The sequence below is a fragment of the Nomascus leucogenys genome, chromosome 22a (assembly GCF_006542625.1).
Source record: "Nomascus leucogenys isolate Asia chromosome 22a, Asia_NLE_v1, whole genome shotgun sequence".
NCBI classification, from domain to species: domain Eukaryota; kingdom Metazoa; phylum Chordata; class Mammalia; order Primates; family Hylobatidae; genus Nomascus; species Nomascus leucogenys.
The window spans coordinates 39,221,151-39,238,948 of NC_044402.1; the positions used below are offsets into that span (position 1 = coordinate 39,221,151).

The 17,798-nt window shown below is 50.4% G+C and overlaps 3 protein-coding genes across 9 annotated transcripts; 1 reads left to right on the forward strand and 2 right to left on the reverse strand.

Moving 5' to 3' along the window:
* The first annotated feature begins 95 nt into the window (after nucleotides 1–95).
* On the forward strand, nucleotides 96–3,588 carry EMC9 (ER membrane protein complex subunit 9). 6 transcript variants are annotated; one of them, XM_012498014.2, is made up of 5 exons: nucleotides 96–1,431; nucleotides 1,573–1,649; nucleotides 2,933–3,002; nucleotides 3,093–3,187; nucleotides 3,351–3,588. In XM_012498014.2, the coding sequence occupies exons 1-5, from the start codon at nucleotides 1,234–1,236 to the stop codon at nucleotides 3,535–3,537; spliced, it is 627 nt and encodes a 208-aa protein (XP_012353468.2). In that variant the 5' UTR covers nucleotides 96–1,233; the 3' UTR covers nucleotides 3,538–3,588. The 6 variants fall into 6 exon arrangements, with proteins under 6 accessions (XP_012353468.2, XP_030659039.1, XP_012353470.2 ...); XM_030803179.1 differs by having other exon boundaries at nucleotides 98–1,431; nucleotides 2,758–3,002; XM_012498016.2 differs by having other exon boundaries at nucleotides 98–1,190; nucleotides 2,731–3,002.
* Nucleotides 3,580–6,529, reverse strand: PSME1 (proteasome activator subunit 1). Of its 2 annotated transcripts, XM_003260667.4 has the most exons (11): nucleotides 6,249–6,526; nucleotides 5,533–5,565; nucleotides 5,345–5,407; nucleotides 5,119–5,229; nucleotides 4,985–5,030; nucleotides 4,753–4,850; nucleotides 4,433–4,501; nucleotides 4,287–4,354; nucleotides 4,151–4,205; nucleotides 3,990–4,076; nucleotides 3,585–3,811 (listed from the first exon to the last, which is right to left on the reverse strand). In XM_003260667.4, exons 1-11 carry the CDS (start codon nucleotides 6,285–6,287, stop codon nucleotides 3,731–3,733), a joined length of 750 nt encoding a protein of 249 aa, XP_003260715.1. In that variant the 5' UTR covers nucleotides 6,288–6,526; the 3' UTR covers nucleotides 3,585–3,730. The 2 variants fall into 2 exon arrangements, with proteins under 2 accessions (XP_012353462.1, XP_003260715.1); XM_012498008.2 differs by having other exon boundaries at nucleotides 3,580–4,076; nucleotides 6,249–6,529.
* Nucleotides 6,530–9,883: 3,354 nt separating this feature from the next.
* FITM1 (fat storage inducing transmembrane protein 1) lies at nucleotides 9,884–12,459 on the reverse strand. Its single transcript, XM_003260672.2, has 2 exons — nucleotides 10,904–12,459; nucleotides 9,884–10,522 (listed from the first exon to the last, which is right to left on the reverse strand). The coding sequence occupies exons 1-2, from the start codon at nucleotides 11,167–11,169 to the stop codon at nucleotides 9,910–9,912; spliced, it is 879 nt and encodes a 292-aa protein (XP_003260720.1). The 5' UTR covers nucleotides 11,170–12,459; the 3' UTR covers nucleotides 9,884–9,909.
* Between the last annotated feature and the right edge of the window lie 5,339 nt (nucleotides 12,460–17,798).

A 17,798-nucleotide genomic window follows, 5' to 3' on the forward strand; every position in this document is an offset into this window, starting at 1 on the left:
TTTTAGTAGAGACGGGGTTTCGCCATGTTGGCCAGGCTGGTCTCGAACTCCTGACCCCAGGTGATCCACCTACCTCGGCCTCCCAAAGTGCTGGGATTACAAGGCGTGAGCCACCGTGCCAGGCCTGGACTCCTTAAGGGCTGGGAGGGGAAAAAATAATGCTTCCAAGGCATTGTGGTGAAGGAAATACATCGCAGGACATTATGGGAAGGATGAATCTGTAAGTTTTTCTTACTGTCCTCCCCCATACCCCCTTCAGCCAATCACTGTCTTTATCTCTGCTTTTAAAGATTCAGCCCTGGGCTGGTGGTAGAGACAAGGGTTCCTTTGCTGTGATCTTGCTATAAACTCCATGGGATTGTTCTTTAATTCAGGGCCTTATCCTGTCATAAAATATGAGATAAGAATGTGCTGCGAAGCACTAGACAGGCTGGAAGCCTGCCCCCATACATATGTCATTAAATCCTTAAAGGAACATGGGCAAAAGATAAACCAAGGGCAAGAAAACCTGCAGTCGCGAAGGCAACACGGTCCATTAGTAAGTGACAGAGCCGACCTAGAGTACAGATCCACTCATCCCGTAATAGGCGCAAGGCGATCTGCTTTGCCCGCAGGGCTCCGGGACACCCGGCTACGGGTTAGCGCTCCATCCCCGGGGCTCTGCAGAGCCGGTAGTAGTGGGCAACACAGGTAACAGGCAAAGCCAACCGCCAACCGAGAGCGGAAGTCGGGGAACCTAGCCAATAAGAGTGCGGGCAATTTTCTTTGCTTCACAATGGTGGGTTCTTTCCAGTCCGCTGGAGACAAAGGCGGGGCAACGTTGGAGGGCGGCCGCTGATTGGACAAATTGAAAGCCTTTAGCCCTATCAAGGAGCACCACGTGGGCGGGACTCCAGGAGCCAGTTCTGCAGGGAGCTGCAGCTTGGTCTGTCTCCCAGGCAGGCGCTGAGTCGCCGCCGCCAGCTAGGGGCGCGGGAAGGCGGGGCTCGGATGCAATCGGGACCTCCTCCTGGGCTGGGCCGGGGGCAGACTCCCGGACCCAGGGCGCCGGGAGCCGGCGGGCTACCTGCGAGTCGAGTTAGCGTTGTCGCCGAACCGAAGTGAGAGGGCACGGGGAAGGGTCAAAGAGCGTGCCGAAGCGCTGGAGGGAGCTTCACGGACGCGAGTTAGGCACCGGCTCGCCTAATCCGGTACTAATCCGGCTTACTGCTTCCCGTCCAGGCCTCGCTCGCCATGGGGGAAGTGGAGATCTCGGCCCTGGCCTACTTGAAGATGTGCCTGCATGCTGCCCGGTACCCACACGCCGCAGTCAACGGGCTGTTTCTGGCGCCAGCGCCGCGGTCCGGAGAATGCCTGTGCCTCACCGACTGTGTGCCCCTCTTCCACAGCCACCTGGCCCTGTCCGTCATGTTGGAGGTCGCCCTCAACCAGGTGCCTCCGTTGGATGCCCATCCCCCACCGCGAACCCACCCAACACCCCAGCCCAAGTTCATCCCCGGTCCCTTGGCAGCAGTGAGCATCCACAAAGTCAGCAGCGCAATTTAATTACTGATGGCCTCTTTCCTACGACAGGTGGATGTGTGGGGAGCACAGGCTGGTCTGGTGGTGGCTGGTTACTACCATGCCAATGCAGCCGTGAATGATCAGAGGTGAGTGGCGTAGCCAGAGGAAGAAGGAAAGGATTATGGCGGGTTGGGGGTTGGAGGAATAGAGGGCGAGGATGCGTGGGGCGGTGGGCGGGGCAGGGGCGCACAAGATGAACAAAGGTCATTCCTTTTATCTTTCCTTCATCAAACGCTTAGGAGCAGGGGCTTTACACCAGGCACTATGCTGGTTACTGGAGTGAGAAAATATAAAAATGAATAGGACAGAGCCCTGCCCTGGAGTGCCGTTAGGGCGGGGAGGACAACTGTATCAACAGACTGATTTTTTTTTTTTTTTTTTTTTTTTTTTTTGAGACGGAGTCTCCCTCTGTCTCCCAGGCTGGAGTGCAGTGGCGCAATCTCGGCTCACTGGAACCTCCACCTCCTGGATTCAAGCGATTCTTCTGCTTCAGCCTCCCAAGTAGCTGGGATCACAGATGAGCGCCACCATGCCCAGCTAATTTATATATATATATTTTTATTTTTATTTTTATTTTTTTATTTTTAGTAGAGATGGGGTTTCGCCGTGTTGGCCAGGCTGGTCTCGAACTTGACCTCAGGTGATCCACGCGCCTCGGACTCCCAAAGTGCTGGGATTACAGGCGTGAGCCACCACTCTCGGCCAACAGACTGATCTTGCTTTAACTGAGGTGTCCCCCAGGGGCTGAAAGAACAGAGAAATCCCAACCACTAACTTCAAAAATAAGGCAGTTTCCTTATACATATAGGAAAAGACAATTATATATATATATTAATCATATACATGAAGCAATTAGAGGTACTGTTTTGTAATTTTCGTTTCTCCCTCACTTAATAAATACTTGACATCATCCCATTTCCACACCAAGATCTACCTTTCCCTAACAGCTGTATAGTCTGAATGTGGATGTACTCTAATTTATTTAATGCTTTAAACATTGAGGTTGTTTCCAGTGTTTTATTACAGACACTGTCCTATAATTACCATAAGTTCTTTATAAGTAGAATTTCTGGGTTGGCATATGTATGGTATGTATACAGTTTCGATTTGGATGGTTATGCCAAATTACCTTCCAAAAAGACCACCTTTGGTTTCCACTCTCACCAGCAATATCTGAGCACCTGTTTCCCACAGCACTCAAGCATCAAGCAGTCGTGCATCAAGCATCCAGCAGGCCCGATCCCCGCAGGCCACCTACAGGGAAAGGCCACAGCTGCGCCCACATCTATGAGATCTGGGAGGCCCAGCTCAAATGGATGGGTTTTGCCCACAGTTGGCTCCTCACTCCTCTGGTCTTCCCTCTACACAGCCCTGGGCCCCTGGCCTTGAAAATTGCTGGGCGAATTGCAGAATTCTTCCCTGATGCAGTACTTATTATGGTGAGGCTTGGGTTTCTGGGTGGGGAGGTGAAAAGAAAGTAGGGTGGGGGGACCCTTGAAACTCTCACTTGCCCATCTTTGTCCACTCAGTTGGATAATCAGAAACTGGTGCCTCAGCCTCGTGTGCCCCCGGTCATCGTCCTGGAGAACCAAGGTCTCCGCTGGGTCCCTAAGGATAAGAACTTGTGAGTACCCCACTCCCTCTACCTCTTCTTAGAAGCCCAAGGCTCCTGGGTCTCCTCTGTCCTTGGCCCTGCCCTAAGGGTCTTTCTCTGGACCCAGTCTCTGTTAAGTCTGTGTCTGGACCCACTACTTGCTGTTTGACCTCCATGGGGGTTACTATTTCAGAGTGATGTGGAGGGACTGGGAAGAGTCACGGCAGATGGTGGGAGCTCTACTGGAAGATAGGGCCCACCAGCACCTTGTGGACTTTGACTGCCACCTTGATGACATCCGGCAGGACTGGACCAACCAGCGGCTCAACACTCAAATCACCCAGTGGGTTGGTCCCACTAATGGAAATGGAAATGCCTGAGCCAGGGCCAGCGGGGTCCGGATCCAATAAAGAGACTTGGGCTGATAGGCAGTGGTATAACTATATTTATTGTGCCTGGGAGGCAAGGTGAGGGAAAAATCTCAACAGAAGCAAGTTTGGGGAAAATCTGGAGTCCCCAGTAAAAAGCAGGAAGGTCTCTGCTGTACTCAACACAGAATGGGAGAGAGGGCTCTCAATAGATCATTCCCTTTGTTTCTCCCCTGGGCTTCTTGAGCTTCTCGAAGTTCTTCAGGATGATGTCATATAACACAGCCTACAGGGCCAGGGAGGAGTAGAGGTCAGTCAGAGGCCTCCAGTGGCTCTGTGCCCCATTTCTAGCCTTGTGGAGAAGCTGAGCTTTGTTACCCTTAACCCCTAGCCTGCAGGGTCAGGGAGTGGGTGGCCTGGGAAAGCTGCCTCTGCCCACCCCTGCCCTGCCCTGGCCTCCTCACATAAGCATTGCGGATCTCCATGACCATCAGCCGGATGTCCCGGTACTCTGCCTCATCCAGCTCGTGCACCAGCTGCCGATAATCACCCTGTGGGAAGCTCGGGTCAGGCCTGACCTTACATGTGTCCTTCCCCCATGCACCCTGACCTGGGCCTCACCTACCACATGGGGCTGCTTGGCTGCTTTAGTCACTGCATCACCACGCTCAGAGAAATACCTGTGGAAGGAGAAGTGTGTATGGAGTAGAAGAAGGAGGTCTCTCAAAACAAAAACAGTGTGCACATGGGTGGTCACTCACTTAGAGATTTGAGTGTGGAAGCCTTCTAGCTTGGTGTGGAGGCTAGTCATCAGCTCAAATACCTTCTCCTAGGGAAAAAAAGCAAGGGGGAAAGTGGAAGGAAGCATGGACTAGAAAAGAGCAGGGAAGTGGGGTAGCGCTCTCACCTGGACAGCCACTCCAAAATTGTTACCATCCTCAATCCGAGGTATCTGCAGCTGCAACCAGGTGGTGACCTGGGAAGAGGGAATGGCATAATGCCACATCAGCCCTCTACCCAATTCCCAGTTTCATATTCTCCCTTGCTTCACTCCCCACACTGGGTGGAGGCGTGCCAGGTCTATCCTGAGCCCCAGGGCCTGGACTTCTGGTTTCACTTGCTGTGCCCTCTCTTGCTAAAACCTGCCAAGTGCCAGGCCCTAAATGGCAGGGACCAAGAGGACAATGGTTTGACTTGAAGCCTGAGAGTTGAACGGGGAGGGCTTACCAGGTTGAGCTGCTCAATGACATCCTTGATCTCAGGCTTCAAGCGCTGCAGAAGGAGCACGATCTTTTCATTGCAGTTCACTGGGCCACAGGGAGGACCTACAGAGTGAGCAACGGGTCAGTCACGTGATTGAGCCTGTGTGAGGGGCGAAGGGGAGAGTGGAAAGAAATCCTTAGGAGGAGCTCCTGTGAGTGGGACTCAAGTCTCTTCCCACCATTGTGGTTTCAAGTACCTTTGTCTTCATCCTCCCCCTTCTTCTTTTCATCTTTGTCTTCCTTCTGCAGAAAGAGAGGGGCTCATGAGAGTTAGGACTAAGATTGATTACCCCCATGGTTGGATCCCTTCTCCCAGGTCTTCCCAGCTTGCCTCCTGCTGTTTCTTCCGCTCCTCTTTCTCTTTCTCCTTGACTGGATCAGGCACTGGGATGTCCAATGGGGCCTTCAGATTGCTCAAGTTGGCTTCATTGAGAGCTGGCTCCTGGTGTAGGGTGGGAGGAGGGCTAGAGGTGAGGGGGTTCCTCTCACCTCACTCTCACAGCCCCCAGACTCTTCTCTTGGCCTTTACTCCCTAGCTCCCTGCCCAGCTGCAGTACCTTTAAAAATGTATCCAGCTCAGAAATCTTCTTGGGGAAATAGCTCCCAAGCAGGTTCTCTGTCTGTGTGTGAGGTGAGGGTGGAGGAGGATGGGAGTCAGCATCAAATGCCCGTCCTAGGTAGTGAGGCAGGATTGAGCAGTAGGAGTTGGGCAGGGGTGGGGCCGCGCTGATGGGGCATGTCTTACCTTGGTACAGAGGTCTTCACGAAACACATCCACCTGTAGGGCACACGCATCCCTTCAGAAACTTGGCTTTAAGGCCAGTTCATTTGAGGACAGTTCCCTTAGGGTTATGTAGGGCCTGACCTGGGGAAGGGTGGAGGGGATGCCTCTAAGGCCAGACCTGAAGAAAGCGAGATGGATGCCTGTAGGGTGGGTTGGGGTGGTGGAGGAGGTGGATCTCTGCAGACCTGGATCTACCGAGAGTGGAGTGGGTATCCCTGGGGCTGGATACGGGGGATGAGAACATTCCTGGCGGTGAAGGGCCAGTGTTCACGTGAGAACAGATCCCTGGGGTCGCCTGGCAGGTGTGACGAGGGGTGCTGAGAGCCCTCTGCGAGTAGGACAGGGACGGGGTGGGCCCCGGGACCCTCCCTGAGGGAAAGGCCAGAAGGTAGCTGGGGCAGTCCCGCACCCAGTCTGTGTGTGGCCCCGGCTCCAGGTCAGCGGAGTTCCCCTCCACGCCAGCTCTCCGCTTCACCTCACCCCGCAGAACCACGGCCGCCTCGCCTCTCCCGGCAGGCAGCAGTCGCCGCCCTCCCCGGGGCGCAGGTGCTCCGGGCGCACCAGCTCGGCCGACTGCCCCCAACTCGCGTGGGAGCCTGGGGGGCGGGTCGGGGATGCCCCCGGCCGCTCGAGCCACGCCTTCCCAGTGGGCCCTTTCTAGACCCCGCGGCGCTCACCTTGGCTTGGGCCTCGGGCTGGACTCTGAGCATGGCCATGACCGGGACGGGGGGCCTAGCGCCGCACGAGGAGAGGAGTGGGCACAGCGAAGGGAAAGCGAAAGCGGCGCTCGCACCCTGCTCGGCCTTCCTGGGTAGTGGGGCGGGGAGGGCTGGAGGAGGCGGGGTCGGCTGCAGGAGGCGGGGTCAGCCCTGCCAGGGAAGGGGCGGTGCCGCAGAGGAGGGCGGTGGGTGAGGCTCCCCCTAGCGCGCACAGGCGCTCTTCACCCACCCTCCCCGCGCCGCCTCGCGAGGGCCAGCTTCCAGGCTCCCCACCTCCGCCGGCCCGGTCCCCGCCTCCCGCCTCCCGCCACCTGCCGCCCGCCGCCTGAGGACGCCGGGTCCGGGTCCTCCCATCGCCAAGCCCAAGCCAGTCTCTCCGCTCCCCGCCTTCCACCTCCCGCCTCCCAACTGGCTCCCCACCTGCTCTCTTCTTCCCCTGCTCCGCCTGGGACAGATAAGCTTTATTTAGGGCTCTTCCGTCTTTCCCCAGAGATGGAATAAGACTTGGCCTGTCTTTCCTAGCCTTGCTAGCGTGGGCCTCTGGCTCTGCCGACATCCTCCGCACCTGTAGCAACACCGGCACCAGAGCTGGCAGCATCCCTATCCAAGCCGGGACCAACTCTCTCCTGGACCACGGCTGCAGATGCCATTCTATAACCCACTCTCACGGAGCAGCGGGTTCATGCCTCTCTCTGGCTTAAGACCCTTTCTCAGCTGCCTGTTGACCTTTGAATGAAATCCAAAAGGCTGTCGCACCTGTCTCCCCTTTAAGTCCACCTTCTACTGCTTGCCCCTTCATTCATTACACTTGCAAATATTTGGGCTATTTGTTTCTCAAATGTGTCATGTTCATTCCTGCCTCAGGGCGTTTGCCCTTGCTAATAATCCCTTTGCCTAAAACACCCTTACTCTGGGTATTGTCATTCGGTTCTCAGTTTAGATGTCACCTCTTCAGAGAGAACTATTTTCATCATCCTCTATAAGGAAGCTCCCTCCAAATCTATTACAAATCATCCTGTTTCAGTACATTCATAGCATTTATTTCTCTGATATTAGCCAGGATTTTTTTTTCAGGATAATTTACTGATTTAAACCAGGTTTTGGCAAACGTGTGTGTGTGTCTGTGTGTGTGTGGGGTGGGGGGGGGGGGATGGAGTTTCGCTCTGTCGCCCAGGGTGGAGTGCAGTGGCACGATCTTGGCTCACTGCGACCTCCACCTCCAGGGTTCAAGCGATTCTCCTGCTTCAGCCTTCAGAGTAGCTGGGACTACAGGCGCGTCCCACCACGCCCGGCTAATTTTTTGTATTTTTAGTAGAGACGGGGTTTCACCATGTTAGCCAGGATGGACTCGATCTCCTGACCGCGTGATCCGCCCTCCTCGGCCTCCCAAAGTGCTGGGATTACAGGCATGAGCCACCGCGTCTGGCCAACTTTTTCTATAAAGGGCCAGAGAGTAAATATTTTAGGCTATATAGGCCTTACAGTGTCTGTCTACTCAACTCTGCCATTGTAGTAGGAAAGCTGCCTTATGTAAATGAATTAGTATAGTGAGATCAACAAAATTTTATAGACACTGGAATTTGAATTTCATGTAATTTTCTCCTGTAATAAAATATTCTTATTCTTTTGCTTTTTCAACCATTAAAAAATGTAAAAACGGCCAGGCACAGTGGCTCACGCCTGTAATCCCAGCACTTTGGGAGGCCAAGGCAGGCAGATCACTTGAGGTCAGAAGTTCGAGACCAGCCTGGTCAACATGGTGAAACCCTGTTCCTACTAAAAATACAAACACTAGATGGGTGTGGTGGTGGGGGCCTGTAATCCCAGCTACTCTGGAGGCTGAGGCAGAAGATCGCTTGAACCTGGGAGGTGGAGGTTGCAGTGAGCCAAAATTGCACTCCAGCCTGGGCAACAGAGTGAGACTCTGTCTCAAAAAATATGTAAAAATAAAATAAAAATAAAAATGTAAAAAACGTTTTACCTTTTTCTTTTAAAAAAATTTTTGTAGAGACGGGGTCTCACCATCTTGCCCAGGCTGGTCTCAAACTCGTGGGCTCAAGTGATCCTCTTGCCTCAGCCTCCCAAAGTGCTGGGATTACACTGCCATCACTGCCAGGTCTCTACCTTTTAAAAAAATTATATAAAAATATTACATTATATATAATATATATTATATATTATATATTATATACATGATAATATATAATATATATTATATATTATATATTATATACATGATAATATATAATATATATTATATATTATATATTATATACATGATAATATATAATATATATTATATATTATATATTATATACATGATAATATATAATATATAAATAATATATATTTTATATAACATATATATAATATATAAATATATATATTATATATATATAATTATTAGCTCACAGGTCATACAAAACTGGCCACAGGAGGGCCAAAGTTTGCTAATTCCTGGTTTAGAGGCTAGAGGATATACCCATATTGTCTAGCTTTGTAATCATGGCTCCTCTGTTTATTAGTTGTGAACAAGTTACTTAACCTCTGTGTCTCAGTGTTTGCAACTGTACAATGGGAACACTACTATCTCAATTTTTTTTTTTTTTTTTTTTTTGCCAATCAAGATCAGTACAACCTACCTCATACTTTTATTGTTGTGAGGACCAAATGTGTTAATTTTTTTTTTGGAGACGGAGTTTTGCTCTTGTTGCCCAGGATGGAGTGCAGCGGTGCAACCTCAGCTCATTGCAACCTCCGCCTCCCGGGTTCAAGAGATTCTCCTGACTCAGCCTCCCAAGTAGCTGGGATTACAGGCGCCCGCCACCACACCCAAGTAGTTTTTTTTTTTTTTTTTTTGTATTTTTAGTAGAGATGGAGTTTCACCATGTTGGCCAGGCTGGTTTTGAACTGCTGACCTCAAGTGATCTGCCCACCTCGGCCTCCCAAAGTGCTAGGATTATAGGCGTGAGCCACTGCACCTGGCCATATGTGTTAACTTTTATAAAGAACTTACAGACACTTAGAACAGTGTCTGGCACAGAGTAAACGCAGTGCAAGTGTTTTGCTATTATTTGTGTGTCTATTATCTGCCTTCCCCAGTTAGCTCATATGCCTCCAAACAGCAGAAATCTTGTCTTATTTACATGGCATAGAACTATGCTCAGCTCAATAAACATTTGTTAAATAGATGAGCACATACAGACCCCCTACGGGGAAGACAGGGTACGAAGAGTCCCTGAGAGGAGTGCCCAGATAGGTAGGCCCGTGAAGAGAGGGAGTGGAGATTCAGTGGAGAAGGCAGGAAAAACAATCAAACAGGCTGGAGATGGAGCAACTGCTCAGCAAGGATGATGCCCACACCTAAGGGCACCATTACCTGCCTTAGAAGCACCATTCCTGGATGTCTCAGTCCCCAGATAGCCTGAAGTCTGCAAAAACTAGGAGACTGAAAGGACAGCTGGAGGGATGGTCAAGCATAAGGAAGGACATACAAGGTTGATGAGAGCAAGGAACAGCTGGGGAACCCTAGTGACTACCAGACCCTTTTCCCACCCTTTCAAGGACCCAACCAAATGATGAGAGGAGCCACAGCCAGGCCCGATGGCTTTTATTTCTTTCAGTTATGCTTGTGGCTGGAGTGGGGACGGGGGAAGAGCCCATGACCTGGGCTCCCTGGAGACCAGGGCTGATGATACCAGCTGCCATAGGTGAGGTACCAGGCGAAGGTGCCCACTGCAGCGCCCACCACCTTGTGAGTGTACTGGTGGAAATAGATGACGGTACAGAGCAGCAAGAAGTTCCAGAGGCCCAGCAGCAGCACGTTCAGCAGGAAGACAAGGCGCAGGGGGGCGCCGGCAGGAAGCCCATGGGCTAGGTACTTGGCAAACACAGCTGCTTCCTCTGCCATGAGCAGGCAGCAAAAGGTGAGCAGGAAGGTGTGGGAGGAGACGGTGTAGCCTCGCCACTGGTGGCCGGCCGCCAGGCAGCTGCGGCGGTCAGGCAGCTCGTGGAGCAGCAGACCCTGGGGCAGCGGCTCGAAGCAGGAGCCAGTCAGGTCCTCGATGAGCAGGAAGGCCCGGCCGGCTCCCCGCCACACGGCTGCCCCCACCACCAGTCGGCTCAGGTGTCTGGCAGTTACTGCCACGCGCCGTGTAGCCAGGAACACCACCAGCAACACAAAGCCCCCTAAGAAGGTGCATGTCCAGCCCCAGGCTGAATTCACAAATTTTCTGTGGGCAAAGAGGGGAGACTATTGAGACCCCAAGCTCCATCTCCCACCCTGGTCTGTGCTCCCATCACTGCACTCTCCCCAACCCTACACATCATCACTGGTCCTCTCCTTGCTGTGCCCTTTACAGCCCCCAGTCATTTAAACTTTGCCATCTCCTTGGAGGACCATTCAGCATTCCAGGGTCCACATTTCCTCTTTAGTCCTGTTCCCGACTTCCCCTGTACCCCAGGGCTCTGTTCCCTTCCCCCTCCCCCGACCTTTTCCTCAACCTCCTAGCCTATTTTTAGTGTTCAGACTGGCAGGAGGACAGAAGCCTGGAGAAGGGAGCTAGGATCCCAGAGTGCACGGACCCGGCTCCCACAGCCTTGAGTGGACTCACATGTTGAAGAAGTTGCCGTGGCTGGCGAAGATAGTCCGAGGGTTGACATGGAACTGCAGAAGGGGCCCAAAGATGACCACTGCTGCCAGCCAGGCATGGTAGAGGCGCCGTAAGCAGGGGCTGCCCAGAAGGCGGGCGGCCTGTTCGCTTCCAAAGTACAGCAAGGCAGAGGCCACCCAGAGCAGCACCTTGACCAGGCAGCCCAGCAGTGCCTGGATTCGGGCCCCGGCCCCCGGCCCTGCCCCCACCACCGGCCCCCGCTCCATGTTCCCTCCCCTCCCCACTAACTGCTTGCTCTGCTGGGCAGCTGAGGAGGGGCTGATGGGGCCCCCTCTGGACAAGGATAGGCAGTGACAGGTGTGGCAGACACAAGGCAGAGCCCTGTTGGCAGCTGGCAGGCGGGGGAGAGGGGCGGGGGGCAGTAAGGGGCCAGGGTGGAGGTCTGCCACGTCAGCAGGGTCCTGGCCTCGGGTGTGTGGTAGTATGTGTCCTGACAGCAGTCTGTGTCCTTTCCTGTTAGTCCTGTGTCCTTGGCTCCAACCATGTTCCAGTTCATGTCTCAGGGCCAGCTGTTCAGGGCTGTCCTTGTCCACAGTCTGCCAGGGTCTGCCAAAGTCCCTCTCCACCCACCCCTACTTTACCATTTGCTCCACAGGGAAATCAGAGGTCATGAAGATAAAAATAACCAAACCTTGAAAGTCGTTTTTTTTAAAAAAAAGCTGTCAGTCTTATCATCAGTGTGATCTAGCCCTTCTCCTGGGGTTCTGAGCACAAGAGCCTACCAACAGCAGGATGCAGCAAGGTGGCTGTGCATAGCACTGTGGCCACCTTAGGCCTTGGGAGGCAGATCAGCAGAGGTATCCACTTCAGTGCTCTGTGACCCCAGCAGCTTGGCTCTGCCCTAGTTCCTGTCTGGATTGACGGTCTCTAAGGGACTAGTTTGGCCCAGGGCTGCTGTGTAAACTGGCGGTTTCATCTGTTGATCACGTTGACCCTCAGATCCCTAAAGATTAGGTTTACTCCCAGGTGACAGAGGTAGAGGAGACCCTAAAAGGGCAATTGCCAGACAGGAGTCAACTGAAACCTTAAGTTCCATCCTCCAACCAACTACCCTGGGCCTCGGGGCTCTCCATACAAGCCTGCCCCCGCAGTCTGACTGCTGAGGCGGCGGCAGCAGGGCAGAGAGCCATCTACCCACGGAGAGTGTCTGTTAGTCAGTAACTGTTTCGAGATCACTTTTTCTTTCTTCCTCATTCCTCAAAACCAGTGGTGGGATTTCAGAGCACAGCGGAGGTAGTGAAAGGAATGAGCAAGCAAGGACACCTGAGTTCTGGGCCCGGCTGTGTGGCTTTAGGAAAATCAATGAACCCTCTTCAGTCCTCAGTAAATCAATTTCCTTTATAAATTGATCAAGACAGACTGGATAATCAATCAGATTCCTTCCAGATCCTAAAGCCCATACCTTGGAATAGTGACCTTCAACGAACCCTATAAAAGAATTTTGAACTAGGTGGGGCGTGGTGGCTCACGCCTATAATCCCAGCACTTTGGGAGGCTGAGGCGGGTGGATCGCCTGAGGTCAGGAGTTCGAGACCAGCCTGGCCAACATAGTGAAACCCTGTCTCTACTAAAAATAAAAAAATTAGCTGGGCGCGGTGGCAGGCGCCTGTAATCCCAGCTATTCTGGAGGCTGAGGCAGGAGAATCGCTTGAACCCAGGAGGCAGAGGTTGCAGTGAGCCGAGATTGTGCCATTGTACTCCAGCCTGAGCAACAAGAGCGAGACTCCATCTTAAAAAAAAGAACTCCCTCCCCTCATTTTTATTTATTAAAGTTTTATTATTTATTTTTTTGAAACAGTGTCTCACTCTTGCCCAGGCTGGAATGCAGTGTGCTATCATGGCTCACTGCAGCCTCAAACTCCTGGGCTCAAGTGATCATCTGCCCTAGCCTCCTGAGTAGCTAGAACTACAGGAATGCATCACCATGGTTGGTTAATTTATTTTTTATTTTTTGGCCAGGTGTGGTAGCTCATACCTGTAATCCCAGCACTTTGGGACCAGCCTGAGGAGCCACAGGAGTTCGGGACCACCTTGAGCTGGTCTCACATAGGGAGACGCCGTCTCTACAAAAATTTAAAAAATTAGCTGGGCATAGTGGCACGTGCCTGTAATTCCAGCTACTTGGGAGGCTGAAATGGGAGGATCACTTGGGCCCAGGAGGTTGACACTGCAGTGAGCCGTGATGGCACTATTGCACTCCAAGCCTAAGCAACAGAGTGAGACCTTGTTTCAATATTTATTTTGTAGAGACAAAGTCTCACTAAGTTGACCAGGCTGGTCTTGAACTCCTGGCCTCAGGTGATCTTCCTGCCTTGGCCTCCCAAAGTGGTGGGATTACAGGCATGAGCTACCATGCCTGGTCTCGTTGTGGTTTTAAATAGTTGCAAAGGACATAATTTCTAGTGTATTATATACTGACATTTCAAAATAAAACCATTATATCACTATTTCAAATGTATCCAATGAAATCTAAATACTACAGTGATTAGATACTTCACCATTATCCATTAAAACATGACAAGATTTTACATCAGAAATTATATTTCCATTCTATTTCCTCACAGAATTTATCCTAACATGTTTTTATGCTTGAAAGTCTTTTATTGACCATTTATCACATTTCTTTGCAAGAAAAGTAACTCAAAAAATTTAATTTTTTGTTTGTTTGTTTGAGATGGAGTCTCACTCTGTCTCCCTGGCTGAAGCGTAGTGGCACGATCTCAGCTCACTGCAACCTCCGCCTCCTGGGTTCAAGTGATTCTCCTGCCTCAGCCTTCTGAGTAGCTGGGATTACAGGCGCCTGCCACCACCCAGCTAATTTTTTTTTTTTTTTTTTTTAGTAGACATGGGGTTTCACCATGTTGGCCAGGCTGGTCTCAAACTCCTGACCTAGTGATTCGCCTGCCTCAGCCTCCCAAAGTGCTGGGATTACAGGCGTGAGCCACCGTGCCCGGCCAAAAAATTTAATTTTTTATAGTTTCTGGGCCCGGTGTGGTGGCTCACACTTGCAATTCCAGTCCTTTGGGAGACTGTGGCAGGAGGATCACTTGAGCCCAGGAGTTCTAGACCATCCTGAGCAACATGGCGAAACCTTGTCTATACAAAACATACACAAATTAGCCAAGGATGGTGGCACCCACCCAGCTACTCACGAGGCTGAGATGGTAAGATCACTTGAGCCCAGGAATTTGAGGTTGCAGTGAGCAGTGATCACACCACTGCATTCCATACCACTGCACTCCAGCCTGTGCAACAGAGCAAGACTGTCTCAAAACATAAAAATAAATAAAATAAATAAAATAGAAATGTCCTGTGACCATAAAGCCCTAAGAGTTAATTTTTTTTTCCTATGGATTCTATTTTCATTGTAACTGTTAGTAGTCTAAAATATATTATTAGTACATGAATACCTTAGTTTTTGGGGGTTTTCAGACAGGGTGACTTTCTGTCAGGAAAGTGAAACAGTCTTATTACTGACATGGAGAAAGTTTTAGTGGTCTGGGTAGAAGATTAAAGCAGCCACAACATTCTCTTAAATCAAAGCCTAATCTGGTGCCGTGATCGCAGCTCACTGTAGCCTTGACCTCCCCGGTTCAAGTGATCCTCCTCTCGCGGAGCTGGGACTACAGGTGCAGGCCACCAAGTTTGGCTAATTTTTAAATTTTTTGCAGAGACAGGGGTCTCACTATGTTGCCCAGGCTGGTCTTAAACTCCTGGACTAAAGTGATCCTCCTGTCTTTGCCTAAAGTGCTGGGATTACAGAAGTGAGCTGCTGCACCTGTCCAGGAAAAGTTCTTAAAGGAAATTAAAAGGTACTACACTTCAGTGAACACATAAATGATACAAAAGTGAAACAGCCTTATTGCTGATATCAAGAAAGTTTTAGTGGTCTGGATAGAAGATCAAAGCAGCCACAACATTCCCTTAAACCAAAGCCTAATTAATCCAGAGCAAGGCCCCAATTATTATTATTTTTTTTAAGAGACAGGGTCTTGCGTTGCTGCCCAGCCTGGATTGCAGTGGCATGATCATGTCTTACTGCAGTCTCAAACTCCTGAGCTCAAGCAATCCTCCTGCTCTGCCTCCTAAGTACCTGGGACTACATGTGCATGCCAACACTCACTATGTTGCCCACACTGGTCTCCAACCTTTGGCCTCAAGTGATCCTTCCATCTTGGCCTCCCAAAGTGCTGGGATTATAGGTGTGAGCTACTGGGCCCAGCCTATTCTCTTCAATACTATAAAGACTGAGAGTGGTGAGGAGGCTAGCAGAGGTTGGTTCATAATGCTCAAGGAAAGAAGCCACCTCCATAACATAAAAATGCAAGGTGAAGCAGCAAGTGCTGATATAGAAGCTGCAGCAAGTTATCCAGAAGATCTAGCTAAGATCATTGATGAAGGTGGCTACACTAAATAACAGATTTTCAAAGCAAACAAAACAGCCTTCTATTGGAAGAAGATGCCATATAGGAGTTTCACAGCTAGAGAGAAGTCAAGGCCTGGCTACAGAGCTTCAAAGGACAGACTAACCCTTTTTATTAGGAGATAATGCACCTGGTGATTTTAAGTTGAAACCAATCCTCATTTACCATTCTGAAAATTCTAGGGCCTTAGGAATTATGCTAAATGTATTCTGCTGTGCTCTATAAATAAAACAACAAAACCTGCATGACAGCACATATGTTTGCAGCATGGGTTACAGAATATTTTAAGCTCGCTGTTAAGATCTACTCCTCAGAAATAAAGATTCCTTTCAAAATATTACCGCTCATTGACAATGCACCTGGTCACCTACAAACTCTGGAGATGTACAGGGAGACTAATGTTTTCATGCCTGCTAACACAACATCCATTCTGTAGCCCATGGATCAAGGAGTAATTTTGACTTGCAAGTTTTACTCTTTAAGAAATACATTTCGATCCCCATCTCTACAAAAAATAACAAAAACGAGCCGGATGTGGTGGTGTGTGCTGGTAGTCCCAGCTACTTGGGAGGCTGAAGCGGGAGGATCGCTTGAGTCCAGGGGAGGCAGAGGCTGCAGTGAGCTGAGATCGCACCACTGCGCCTGAGTGACAGAGCAAGACCCTATCTCAAGAAAAAAAAAGCATTTCGTAAGACTGCAGCTGCCAGAGCGATTCCTCTGATAGCTGTAGACAAAGTCAGTTGAAAACCTTCTGGAAAGGATTCACCATTCCAGATGCCATTAAGAACATTCATGGCTAGGCACATAGGCACAGTAGCTTATGCCTATAATCCCAGCACTTAGGGAGGCTGAAGTGGGAGGATTGCTTGAGCCCAGGAGTTTGAGAATAGCTTGTGCAACAGGACGAAACCCCATCTCTACAGAAAACACAAAAATTAGCCAGGTGTAGTGGTGGGCATGTCTAGTCTCAGCTACTCAGGAGGCTGAGGTGGAGGACTGCTTGAACCAGGAGAGGTCCAGGCTGCAGTGAGCTGAGATCATGCCAGTGCACTCCAGCTTGGGTGACAGAGCGAGACCCTGTCTCAAAAAAACAAAAAACAAAACAAAATTTTTTTTTTTCCAGACAGAGTCTCACCCTGTGGCTCAGGCTGGAGTGCAGAGGTGTGATCTCAGCTCACTGCAACCTCCGCCTCCCGGGTTCAAGCGATTCTCCTGCCTCAGCCTCCTGAGTAGCTGGGACTACAGGCACCTGCCACCACACCTGGCTAATTTTTGTATTTTTAGTAGAGATGAGGTTTCACCATGTTGGCTAGGCTGGTCTTGAACTCCTGACCTCAGGTGATCCACTGCCTCAGCCTCCCAAAGTGCTGAGATTACAGGCATGAGCCACTGTGCCCAGCCTAAAAACAACATAACTTTTAAATGCACTGGGAAACCAACAAAATTGACTTGCCTTATGCAGTATTCACTTTATTACAGTGGTCTGGAAATGAACTCGCAATATCTCCTAGGTATGCCTGTATAACAAACATTTTACATTATTTTGATAACATAAAATTGTATTGTAAATGCATCTCTTACTGAGAATGGATGGTCTGTGGGGTTTTGATCTAATGAAGCTGTAAGGATACTAACAATTTGAATTTCTCTCTTAATTTGGTGCCCTGGAAGTAACACAGGTTCTGGGTGAGATGGGTAGCACCTTAGGTAACTTTATCACTTGGCAGAGGGGGAATGAAAAGAGTGGATAGGAAAGGAGATCTGGCATGGGAGTTTCACACTAGGTAGGTCAATTTGAGGAATGAGAACACAGAAGCCAAGGATCTGGACATTTATTTATTTATTATTTATTTTTGAGACAGGGTCTCACTCTGTCACCTAGGCTGGAGTACAGTGGCACAATCACGGCTCACCACAGCCTTGACCTCCTGGGCTCAGGTGATCCTCCCACCTCAGCCTCCTGAGCAGCTAGGACTACAGGCATGCATCACCACATATGGCTTTTTTTTTTTTTTTTTTTTTTTTTTTTGAGACAGAGTTTTGCTCTTGTTGCCCAAGCTGGAGTGCAATGGCAGGATCTCGGCTCACTGCACTCGGCTCACCTCTGCTCCCAAGTTCAAGCGATTCTCTTGCCTAAGCCTCCCGAGTAGCTGAGATTACAGGCACCCACCACACCTGGCTAGTTTTCTCGTATTTTTAGTAGAGATGGGGTTCCACCATGTTGGCCAGGCTGGTCTCAAACACCTGACTTCAGGTGATCCACCTATCTTGGCCTCCCAAAATGCCAGGATTACAGGTGTGAACCACCGTGCCCGGCCTACTTTTTATATTTTTTGTAGAGATGGGGTTTTGCCATGTTGCCCAGGCTGGTCTCAAACTCCTGGGCTCAAGCGATCCATCAGCTTTGGCTT